This window comes from Paralichthys olivaceus, chromosome 17, assembly GCF_024713975.1.
Source record: "Paralichthys olivaceus isolate ysfri-2021 chromosome 17, ASM2471397v2, whole genome shotgun sequence".
Classification (NCBI taxonomy): domain Eukaryota; kingdom Metazoa; phylum Chordata; class Actinopteri; order Pleuronectiformes; family Paralichthyidae; genus Paralichthys; species Paralichthys olivaceus.
Genome location: NC_091109.1, coordinates 1,001,483 through 1,014,494, shown reverse-complemented (window position 1 = coordinate 1,014,494; position 13,012 = coordinate 1,001,483). Strand labels below are relative to the sequence as shown.

Sequence of the window (13,012 nt, the reverse complement as noted above, 5' to 3'; positions counted from 1 at the left end):
CTGAGGAAATCGTATCATCATCATCGCTGATCTCAGAAAGTAGCCAAGGCTTGTTGCACGAACTCAGAAGTTTAATCGATTCATCAGCAATGTAGGAAACTTGTCGTCTCATGTTTGTGAAGGTTGTTTTCATTTAAAGGTTACGGTTTTCACGATGTTTTGTCAGACGCACCTTCCACTTCCTTTGTCTTCTCAAGTGTTGAAAGTGAAATGAAAGTGGCCCCTAAAAACGACCAGATCTGAAGTTAACCTCTATGCAGGAGAGCTGAAACACAAAAATACAATCCAGCTTGTTGCTGTGTTAAAACGGATCCATCTTAGTTTGTGCTTCTGTCAGTGTTAGAGTCTTAGTTTGAGAAGTTTTGGTGGATAAAAGTGTGTTTTTCTCTGTTTTTGACTTGACGTTCGCAGCCACTGTGACCCATGTAACAACTGAAGGTATTTAAATAACAGATATATGCTTAAACTACGTCCATCAATAATCATGTAGAAATGCCCGTGAGCAAGACACCGACCCTCAGCCTGCCACTCTGGAGAAAACCATTAATACTTGACATGCCTTCACGCCTGAGAGTGTAAATGTAAAAGAAGTGAAGGGAGTTACTGAGCCCACTTCATTATCTAATAGGATAAACATGCATAACCACTGGTGTGGATGCCCCCAGGCATTGGACCATAACCAGTAATTACGGACGTCCTCCTCACCACCCAGCCTCCTCTCCATGGATCACATTCAGCCTCATTTATGGAAATAATAAGAACTCCACAGACCCGGACAAACCTCCATGGAATTCCCCCCAAATCCCTTGGGGCAAATGAAGAGGGCTTTATCTACGGTGTTCATCAGAATACCAATGAGTCGATATCACATCATAGCAGCACACACGCAAACCACGGCTCTGTTCTCTTAACACAACATCCACTGCTCACTTTTGAAAATAAAGACTGTCGGACCCAAATCAAAGCAACCAGGAGTCTTACATGGAGGATATCTGTTGAAGGTGTTCCAAACCTTTTATTTTAAGCTTTGACGCGGCGTCAGAGCGAGACACAGAAACAGATCAGATGCATCAGCTTCAAGAGGACGGACGTCTTTATCAGCAGCGTGACTGGAGAGTTGTCTGACTAACTGCTGGTGTGATTGGATTATGACGCCTGGACGGAGCGCTGTCGGCACGGACTGACTTCAATGGACCCACTGCTCTTCTGCCAATAGATCCACTACTGTTCTATCAATACTGCATCCTCTATCATTACTACTACGACACTGTACAACCACTACTAGTACTACAACTATCAATACTGTATCGATATCAATATCAGCCGCTAATAATAAAACAAGTACTACAACTAATAATATACATTATACTGCTGCTACAGTTGTAACCCTCTTTTACTACTTCTTCTACTACAATTACAGCAATTACAACTACTACAAATAGCATTTAGTACTAAATCCCAACTAATCCCACTGCAATTACTACTGTACTAGCTTAACACCTGCTTCTACTACTACAATAATTTCTACCCCATTACTACAAGAAGAGCCAGAAGAGCCAGTTCACAGTGGGGTAATCTTATTTAGTTTGAATAAATATACACTAAAAATGCAGAAATTTAGCAGAAGTTAGTTTATCTATGGTATTTCACTAAAACTTGGGGTTCCTGGCGGCACGAGCGGATTTAAAACAACAGCAACCTTTATCTTTTATCCTTTATCCACCGACGTTGTAATATCTTTAAGCCGTAAAGGTGAAAATACAAATACTACTATGTTATATACGTTAACTTTGTGTCAAGCAATAAAAAGTGGGTGAGTCACATTCTGCAGGGGTTGATCATACATTTCACCCTAAAAGGAAACTTCCTGTTTGGTGCACTCATCTTTCAAGAATGCAGCTCTTCATTTAAGATTAAATGAAATATGGGAGTATAAATAGCGTCGTCTTTACAGTAGAACAAACACACACATTCCTTTGGTTTGTTCTTGGGTGTGTTCCGCTGCCACTCTGGGTAGAGCGTCTGTCCCGTGGGGGGTGAACGGACAGATAGGGCACATCCTGTGGACCACTGAGACCGTCCTGGAGGAGGACTGGATGGGCGGAGTGGTGCAGGGGTGGAGCCGGGTGGGCTCTACAGATGTGAGCCCCGTGATAAGAGGGAGAGCTTTCGTAACAGGATAATGGCTTCCTGTTTGAATGCTCCGCAAATTGTCTGTCAGGTTGCAGCGGCTTTGAACACAGACGTGTTTATCTGAGGATCAGGCGAAGGGAGGACGCGAAAACAAGCACAACAAAGAGCCCTTGTGCTATTTACTGGGATAATGATTTAGCTACAGCGACTGTGACAGCGGCAGCGGCTCTGACAGGAAGGAGAAACATTAAACAGGAAGTTGTCTGGAAGCTGGGGAGAACACTGAATTGCCGGCTTTAAAACAACTCCATTTATGTCACAAACATAGAGAATTCCAACATTCCTGCTGTCGTTTGCGGCTTTAAAACAAAACACGACTGTTGGCAACAACACACGTTAATCACCCTAGACAAAGCTCAGGCCTCGTGAACTTACTTACAATTCACACCAACTGCTCTGCCAAGTTATTGTTCTTATTTTTTCCGGAGCCGACTTCCAAATGCAATTTGCACCTTTCGATAGACATTTGGAATCGACTGGCTTATTTATCGGAATTTGCTTTGAAGCTGCCAGACCAATTCTAATTTCCTAGAAATAAGTGATAACTTCTCTCCATGAATTCAGGTGTGTAATGCAGAGGGGTTGTCTGGAGCTTCGAAGACAGAGCAGCCAAAAACAGCACAGAGGGTGACCAGAGCAAAACGAATCCCGTCATGACGGAGGATCATCCGTCTTATTTCTCCTCTATCTGCAGCATCTTCTCTCTTGCCTGCGGCTGTAGGATGTTAAAGCACATCTGTCCCGTGCAGATGGCCGGCCCCGAGGGAGAAATGAGAAATGTCTCCGTGCCGCACAGAGACAGAGATTTCAGGTAGGCCTCTTAGCTCTGCACATTGTAAAAAGGCGAACCTGACGGGTACGGGAAGGCAGACTTCAGCAGAATGCATGAAATTAGAAGTGAAGTGAGCGTTGTGCTTTGGAAGGTTGGATTTATCTGGACAAGAGAGGCTTGAATATATGGTGTTAATATAAACTTTGTACATGGCTCCACAGCTTCGACTCAGACCTTTAGATTAAAGTCACCTTGCTCCACCTCTGCCGCAGCTTAACGCACTTCGCTCACACTTCTCAGGGATTGAGTCAGATTTGTCAGAGGCTGCACTGGCCCGAGGTGGAGCTTGAGGGAAAAATACCAGATATCATCGGCCTCTTTAGCGAACCGTCCTGGTGGGTCTGCTGGGTCCCAGACTGACCCCTGAACGTTCCATATTCATGTGACATTCAGCGCTGGTCGTCTGCCAGAGCTTTGTAGATCCAGTCCCAGAGCCTTGATCCTGTCCTATGAATCTAAAGCAGCACAGGCTCAAAGAACGACAAGAACTAAAGTGATGCAGCCCTGAAAGTACAGTATGTGATGTCGACAGACCGGGGCTGCCTGAAGACGTTTCACAGGGTCTCTAGCAACAAACGAATAATGTTCCGTTCATGTGCAGAAGGGGAGGTAAAACTTGTTTAAAGCAGCGTGCCTGAAACAAATCAAAGAAATGTATTTACCGCCCCCCGATCTATAAACGGACTGAAAACTTCTTGTTTTTAAAAATGACTCATCTGAGATTTCATTAAGTTGTCTGACAAACAGATTAATGACAGTGCCTGCGCTCTCCATGTCTTATCCGTGGGAGTTAATGTACTTACCAGTTCCCAACAGTACCATCACAGTGGTTTTGATATATACAGCACTACTATGTGCTCCAATATGTCTAACATGGTATTTGATAAAACAGAAATGGCTGAAAAGCAAACACAATTTCTCACATGGGCCAAAGTCTGTTGCTCGAGTCAAATAAACCCAAACATAATTGATATAATTCTGTACAGTTCATGTATATATACAATACAACAAACTTAAGTTATACGATGATGCGATCATGTGACGTGAACATCACATCGAGCAACAACCCCCTCAACCATTAATAATCTGTGAGTCCTCTAATAATCTGCGTTTTACGGACTCGCACAGTTTTTTATAACTGTTTTACATCTGATATAGTTTTTTCTAATCACAGCTGACTATAAATATATTAAGAGTACACTGAGTTTCTATATAATTCATAGCCGCTGTCCTGTTTCGCCCTCTGGCATGTGAGCCCCTGGTTGATGCCCCCCCCACCAACCCTTGGTCCACTCACTCAGCAGCTGGCAGCGCAGAACCTGCAGGCTCGTCTTCATGGTATCATGTGATCCGGCTCCTCCTCCACAGTGCTCATGGCTCTCTGGTAAAGAGAGAGAGAGAAAGAGAGAGAGAGAGGTTAGATGGAACTCACGTATGAAAATCACATTCAAGTCACGGTACAGTATCAGCGTGATGCACTGTGATTATGTCAAGGCTGGTTTAAGTGGAGTAGACACAGAGAAGGAAGAAAGGTTTTCCTGGACAAGATTGTGAAGCTCAACTTTGACAGTTTAATCCATGTAATGACTGTCAGGCAGCAGTTACCTCTCACAGCGGATTAACTGGATCATACACAACCAGCGTTTACAATAAAACCCTGTAGGACTGCAGCGGTGGAGGTCGGCCTCAGCTGCTGGCATCCTACAGGCTGTGATGGTCGGTAAAACCAATTACTGAACATTAAACATTGACCAGTGAGCCTTGTTCTGAGATCACCACTGCTTGCGTGTCAGTGACACAAGCACCCAAGGGTGCTCTTTAGGAGAATGACTCACTGAAGGCCCTCTGCTAAATGAAAGGCCACACACATGCATACAATCTCCCGCTGGGGGATTGTGTGCATCTGACTGTGTGCATGTTTGCTTCTTTCGGGGCACACACCACTCAATCCTTGTAAACGTGTATTCAAACACACACACACACACGCGCACACCTAAACACCCTTCACCCTATACCTGCAGGAATAATCTGTTGCGAGTGGGACGTGTGAAATTGGATTTGTGCCTCCCAGGACGAGGGGTCTGGTTGCAGGCAACCTCTGGTTCTGTGGGAGATGTGTGAGATGAGAGGGACGACAACAAAAGGGACAGATACTAATCCGTTCACAAGTCTTATAAACTGAGAGGAGGCGACACATCACATCTGACTCATCCTGTTTATATCACTTTTATAGTTGTTAACTATACACAGAATATTTCAGCATCTATCCATCTATCCATCTATCTATCTATCTATCTATCTATCTATCTATCCTTCTCACTGAATAATGGCATGAAACTGTAATTGACTTTTGGGGTGTTAGCCTCCCACCAAGGGGAAATAGAAAGCATTCAATATGGGGCACAGCAGGGCATCAAATGATAAATTGGAAAACCACTTCTCTCTCACTCCTCCTGGCTCCACTTTTCTATTGCACAGAAAAATAAAGGAGAAAAAAAAAGTAAAATATGAAACTAACCCGTCACATTTTTACATGACAGTTGCACAAAATTCTGTTCTTGTAAAGTAAAAAAAAATTGATGCTCACTATGTCGACACTCTTAAGTCACAGCTGTGACTATACAAAGGGCTCAGTCACATATTACTGTGCTGGTAACTGCAAAAAAGATGAGGCTGCAAGAATACAGAAGTAGCAGGAGCAGAAAATGACTTTTCCCATCTCCGCATCAGAAGAAATGACACCTGCAAAACTGTTCCTGCCTCCACTCACCAACATAATGATGCTGCAGAGAAACCACTGTGTCTCTGCTTTAATTTATTTTGCATCATGTTCCTGGTCTAATGAGCTCAATGGCAGGGTGTGAAGAGAGCAGCTGAGCCTCTCCACGGTGATTACACCTCATCAGCTGCTGCCACGCCGGCGTGGTCTCGTAGACACGCTCTAATTTGCAGGGCATAAGGGGTGAGGCAGGGGGAAGGTGGGTAAGGGGGAGTGAAGAAGAAGACATAGTGACAGGGAGCGTTTCATTTGTGCTTGTTATCACAGAGCAGAGCGAGATTTCTGTAAAGGACAAGCTGCATGTGGACAAAAGACAGTTCTCCTGCTGGGGAGCTGAATCAGAGTTCAGCTCTATGCACAGTCGCACACATGCAGGTACAAGATAACACAGAACGACAAGTCAGGGTCGCGGCTCTGCCAAAACACCCCCGACAGGATGAGAGGTTCCGTGGCAACTGCTGACAGTTTAGTTTCGAAGAGGTGAAACACTCGATTTTTGATGTGGGGAGTTCAGGTCCATCACCTCAGATGGGATTATGTCTTTGTTACTACAGACTCCAGCTTGGTGAATGGATGCAGGGTGCAGACAGGGCAGTGTGTGAAAATAATTCAGTGAGAACAGACTTCAAACTCATGGATCTATAACTAAAAGTAGACTTCTAGTGATATATCTCATTGTCTCACCAGTACCTAAAGCAACAATATGTTCCACCAATGCAACACCTGATGGTCTCAGTCAGCAGAAGAAGGCAACTCCATATTTATCCAACACAGCAGATTAATGCCCCCTCTCCAAGTCAAGTAAAATTTGATCTAATTATTTTTTCTGTTGTTCATCTTTGTTGTGTGTGTCTGTGCATGTGTGTATGTGCTTGTATCCAAATATCGTGTGCAGGTATGAGGACGTGGTTGGTGCTCGCTCGATGGTGATTGGCTGCCTGGCGGACATATGAGAAACCAAGATGGCAGTGTCTGTGGCACATGAGAGCAGATTTTTGTCCACCTGAAGTCCGAGCGGTTATTATTTCCAAGCTTATTCATATTCAATGTTTCATTTTAAAATACATTTCCCAGATTTTGCATTTGCAAGGTGCTTAACAACCTGTACAGCAGATATACAGATAAACCATCCCCCACCCGTACAAACTGTTTCTGTCTGGCTGCAGATAGATTTTGCCTACATGCAAAACATAGATACAGACACAGGATCATGTGGATCCAAATTTGTCCCATCGGCCTTTTAAAAATGTGTTGTGATTTGAATTAACTGGGACAGATTTTTGTAATTCTATGTCTATATTTCATGTTATTGTCCATCTCTTGTGTCAGCAGTGGTTTGTGTGGATACCGCTGTATGAACAAATTGCCCCACGGAGATAATAAAGCTTTCTTTGATCCCCTCCCAGTAAAATATCAGTTAAGAACTGATAACACGATTTCTTACTTAGAGAAGATAACCCTCCTCTGCCTCTCATGAGGGAGAGTGAACATGCACCAGAGATCAACACTGACTTCAGCAATAACTGATAATAATAGATTCCCAGGTAAAAATACATTCACAGCCCAGCTTCCTGCAGAAGAGGGAAAAAAAAAAAGTTGCATGGCAACTGACATGCACAGAGACGGCAGCCATCACCATAGCAACCCTAATAGTAGTGAAATTCAAATTCATTCACAAGGACGTTTTGGGGCTTAAATAGAATTGGGTAAAGAAAAAAAAGGGAGATTTGGGATCACTGGATTTCTCACTCACCACAGGCAGAGTCAGAAATCCAGTGACAGGTCTGAAGGTCCCAGTCTGCAGCTCTGAATTATGGGAGGAGACACAGACTACAGGCCACAGCCAAGGTCACCAGAGACGGCACAGTGTATTACGCCTGTCACTCCATCTCCCTCCGCGGCCACCAGCCGCAGGGATAACAATGCTTTTTTAATTTTGGACTTCCCTCTATTCTGTGGTTATCTATAGGTGGCGTGGCGGCAGGCTGGCTGTTTGCCCGCAGCGGCCACAGCCTGAGAGAAGGAGAGAAGAGGAGGAGGGAAGGGAAGTGTGGGAGTCGGCGATGACGGCGTGAACCATAGTGGTGTGTTCTCACGGTCAACTGATAACTGGACCTCCAATCAGAACCGCTCTAACCCAGGCTTTTCTTCTCTCGCTCTCTGGATTATCTCTCTTTAAGAAGAGAGTGACTTCTGTCAGCTTGAGTCTGCATGAGGGGGATGTTCCAGAGAAAAGAGAGGTGAAGTGTGAAATCTGCGGCTTTCAAGGAAATGGACAGATAAATACAGAAATGTATAAAGTCCAAGAAAACTGCTGCCGCGCTATCTTTCCTATTTTTTTGAAAGTCATTCATTAAAAATGTTCTTTTTCATCCTCCAGCATTTACAGCAGACTTGTGATCACAGCAGATCTTTGGCGGAGCTGTGCCATTAAAAACGCTGGTTTCATCCGTGATTTCATCAAAGCCGGGACTCGATGTGATCTCAGAGAGTTTGGTTCCATTTCAAGTTGTGCATGACCAACTTTTTCTCAGCCCTTCCACAGAGGGCGTCCATTCCTGCTTTAATGTAGATGAAATCAGCCCAGGCCCGGATAGCGCTGCGGCTGCTGCCTCGCTCTGAACATGTGTTTCCTGCGCTTGTGTCGATGAGATTGTGCTGAGGCTTTACCTCTGGGTGTCGATGCCATCTAGGTGACCTTGCAAAACAACCAGCTGCTTGGCACCAATCACAGAAGACTGTTGTGCAGTGGAAAAGCAGATCACTGATTAAGACTGTAAACAATTATGTTATGAAACCATTTATCATCAGTGGGATGGTTAAAAGTGACTCAATCACACTCTGGAGCCTTGAGAACTTCATTGTTCTGCCAGGATAAACACAACCAGTGTGTTGATGACCAGTATTGATTCAGAGCAAATACAGGCTGGAATTAAACGTAAGCAGCAAGAGCTACAAAGTACGGAAAACCTGGCAGGTTCAACTGCTGATGCTGAGTCATGATGGTTGGAGGAGGAGGTGCGGGTTATCAGAAAGTGCCATCGCTGCCCTCCAGCCCCGGCCTGCAGCCCAGCAACACACCAGTCATTAAAAGAACATTAGGCTCCCAGCATGCAGTTCACTTTGACCATAACAGCGGAAGTCAGACATCAACCTCCCTGTCCAGGTCGCTCACAAACAATATCTCACACATAGAAGCAGGAACACTGTTAAACCGTGCACGTGTGTAACAGTGCTCATCATGTTTTTAGAGAAGTTTAGCATTAAAGACGATTCACTCATCGATGGTCATTAATGTAGAAGGCACAGCACATCACAGGAGCTGGAACCTACTTTCCTGAATCAGTGTTAGTCACGGTTTATTTGATATTTAGCATGTGTGCTTCCAAACACAACATTTCACCTCCATACTCACAGCACATGAACAATGTAGAGAGACGCTGCAGCTCTCACAGGATGAATGAATCTCTGACTCGTTCAGTGGAGAACTCCCACTCAGGACGAGCAGAGCACCTGTGCTCAGGGCCGACTGAGGAGGAGTGGAACAGCACCAGCGGCCTCTTCATCACTCAACACACACACACACACACGCACGCAGCCACGACCAATGACTAAAACCATTTATCAGAGGAATCGTGACCAGAGCCCAAACTGTGGGTGTGTAAGCACATGTGAGACTCAGACCGAGAGATAAATGGTGGCCAGTTAGAATTCCTGCTGGTTTGTGCGACTGCCACAGAATCCATTTACAAGCATAAAAGTTTTACAGTACGAGCTTCCTGTGCAGGTTTTTAATATTCTGGAGTGGGTCTGAGTCAAGTCTTGAGTTCTGCAGGAGCTTCAGCAACTGAGTTACCAACAGTTTTTCAAGTCTTCCTGGAGGAAGGTCTGAAATATATCACGTCTTAGGCCCAGTTGATATTCTCAATGCTTTTTACACTGTGACAGACGGTGTCGGGCAGCTTCACTGCATCACAATGGGCAGTCATTAAAGCCGCGGCAAGGCCAGACAGTCTGACGGATTCTGCAGGGGATTGAATCAATGAAGGGGGCTTCGGCGATGCTGTGTAACACACACCTGAGGTCGGGTCTGGAACAGAGAGTGAGACCAGTAACAGAGCCCCGGGGAGGGACGTGTGACAGACTTGTTATATCACTGGGAAGAGGACACCACAAACTGAATATCCAGCACTTAGAGAGATTGAGGGAGAAGGGGCTGTCAGTGGATGGATTTGATTAGTGTTGAAGTCGGGCCTGACAGGACAACAACACACACCAAAAACTTTATTAGTGCTGTCCCCTGTGGCTCCACGCCCAGATTGTTTTCTTTTTTCTTTTTTTTTTATGACATCACATTATGATGTTGGCAGAATCGTCACTATGGAATCAGCAAGTGAGAGCTTATTATTTAGCACCAGAGGTCAACTGTCAGCCCCGGATGGAAATCCGCTTCAGAAGATACAAAAATGTGTCAATTAACAAAAGCGATAATTGATGCATTTACAGAAAGGAAGTGGGAAATCAAACAGCACGAAATCAAGTGAAGGGGGAAAAGAAGAGACAGAAAAAGGACAAGGATCAGGAGAGCGTACACTTTCTTTAAGACCCATCTGTCTCTTTAACCACATTTAAATTCACCACATCCAGATTTTGCACACACTCATAAATACCAGTCCCCTTTCCACCAAGATCCATGAATTATTCTCTGTTGAAAAACACAATATCTCATTAAAGAAAGTGAATCTGCACCATAATTTAATGGCTTCCTCCTCGAGTCACGCTTCACCGCTCCATAAAATTCAATCCAAATCAGTTGAGTAGTGAAACAAACAAATGCAGAATTAAACATAACCTCCTCGGTGGAGACAGATAAAACACTAGATGACTTCTTGTGAGGATTTCTACCCGGCGGTTAATATTTGGCTTCTCTCTCACACCTGAAGACCTGTGACACCTGCAAATTCTCTGCAGCAGCTTCCTCCTTCCCTCCTGAGAGTTATTGAGCCAGGCAGTAAAGCAGCAGACATTGGGATGCAGCTCAGCCATCACCACTGTCTGAGCTGTAAATATCCTCCGCTCTGTCTCACTCCCTCTTTCTTCCTCCCGTCCTTACGTGACCCCTGACTGACTGACTGACTGAGCGACTGACTGACTGATGGAGTGCTGCTGCCAGTGATGAAGAGTAACGTGAAACTACAAGTCCCACGACGCTTGTCACAACCGCAAACAAAATCAAAAAATAACAATGCCACAAAATGTAAATGAATAGGTGAGAGGGGTGTAGGGTGACAGTTGAATTAAACACACTCAGTGTGTGTTCAGACACACAGTCCTCCAGGTTTGATGCATTGGTCTGAACACAACCTCGACTGCTTATTTTCATCCCGAGATGTTTGTGTTACAACAGTTTCATGTCCAACTGTGAATTTTCTGGATATTTTACTCTGACGCTGACAGGAAAGGTTCTGGAAACATCATCACATCCGTGCATTAAAATATTACAATAATAAGGTATCTAAATTTCACTATATCAAAGTTTTCTAGCAACTTTTTGTGCCTGCCTTCATCCACACCTCTTTCATTTTGTGATTCTGCTCGATGAGTTGCTGTGTCGCAAATCGCTTTGTTCAACAAATCAGGCCGACGTTGGAGACAGAGCAGGTCAAACGTCTGCATGACTGATGTGGAAAAAAAAAAAAAAAAAGTCAGCCTGAATATTTCACCCTGCAAAGAAAAAAGAAATCTGAAAGCAAACCTTTCTTTGCCCCTTTTCGCTTTCAGATCTAGAAACACATCCAGGGAGAAACATTTGATCAAAGCCTCATCTCAGGCTTCTGTCTCTGGCAGATCTCCAGAGCATTACATCTCGTGGTGGAAACTGTCAGGCCCGACAGACGGATTGAAATATAAAGTCTGCCTCTCCGCCTTGGCTACATTGATTATTGGACCGGTGCCGCTCAGCGAGGCCACAGCAACAGATAACAAGCACATAATCCTCCGCGTAATGTCTGTCAAAGATTGAAATTCACACCAGGAAAATCGTCTGGAAGACTTTTGATGAAGTGCTTAACCTCATCCATCAAAAATTCCATCAGCGCTGGATGGATACTTCTCTGGAGACTCTCCTTTCTCACTTCTGGAGCATTACTTTCATACTTGTAAAGATTATTTTCAGATTTGATTTAGACTAAACTAATTTCTTTTTCATTCTCCTGGTTTAGCGACAAACACTTTGAGTGTCAGCTTGGTGATAGCTTTCAGGGCTCCAGGACAAACTTGGCAGGACAAACTTTGCATAAGTCCGTGGCCGTCTAACTCCCTGAAGCTGGGAGATGTCAGAGGGAGAAAAGTAAAGGGATCTCCAACAGTGACTCTAACACATGGAGCTTGATGTTGTAGAGAAGCCCAGAGCTGCAGGGCCTTTCTGCTCCTTCATCTCCCATCTCTCTTTGCTCCCCACTTCTTTAATGTCATGCCACGCTTTAATCCGAATAAGTATCTTCCTCATTCCGTCGTCTCATCTTTACTTCAGCCTCGCTCTGTCTGCTCTGAGTCCCTTGAACCAAAGAGGGTGTTTTAAAGTTGCCAGAATATGGTGGCTGTGAAGGGGGATCTTTTTTTTTTTTTTTTTTAAAGTTTTACTGTGATAAATTATATATGAGTTTATCTCAGTGACACTTTGAGTAAATGCAAAGCTGATTGTGTTGTTACCTCTGGCAAGGAAGTTAGGTTTTCATCCCTGTCTGTAATTTAGTGCAGCTTGGTTGAACTCAAGGAGACTGTTGAGCCGTGGCGGGGGGGTATGTGCCATTCCAGTTTTGTTTGGTAGTTACAGGAAATCAAGGAATATGTGCAAAAATAAACTTAAATTTTCAAACTAAAAAGCAGTTTTCTTCATCACTGGAACAGAATCCATATTTGACAAACTCATCCAGCGCTGCAGTTCATCTCAGACCCTTTAGTGCCTTTCATCTTGTTGTTTTGATGTTGGTTCAGTCTCAGTTTTATTGTCGTTAAAAGCAGCAGCTGGTGAAAAAAACCCCCGAAGCCTTTCATTCGCCTACACTGTGAAAACACTTTAAACACAGTGAGCACACAATTCTGCTCGAGATTTTAATATTTGTTGTAACGCCCAAAGATACTTAACGGTTAGTCATCCTGCAAATGTCAGCTCACAAAGGGACAAGAAGACAAGCTCTTATTATCCC

At 44.3% G+C, this 13,012-nt stretch overlaps 1 protein-coding gene across 9 annotated transcripts in view; it reads right to left on the bottom strand.

The window, feature by feature from the left end:
* Positions 1 to 13,012, bottom strand: part of tmem108 (transmembrane protein 108) — a 38,624-nt gene that overhangs the window by 11,426 nt on the left and 14,186 nt on the right. For all 9 annotated transcript variants that reach the window (XM_069512636.1, XM_069512633.1, XM_020087167.2 and 6 more), the window contains exon 2: positions 4,323 to 4,406. In XM_069512636.1, the coding sequence (XP_069368737.1) occupies positions 4,323 to 4,362 (40 nt within the window). In that variant the 5' untranslated portion in view covers positions 4,363 to 4,406. The remainder of the gene's footprint in view (positions 1 to 4,322; positions 4,407 to 13,012) is intronic.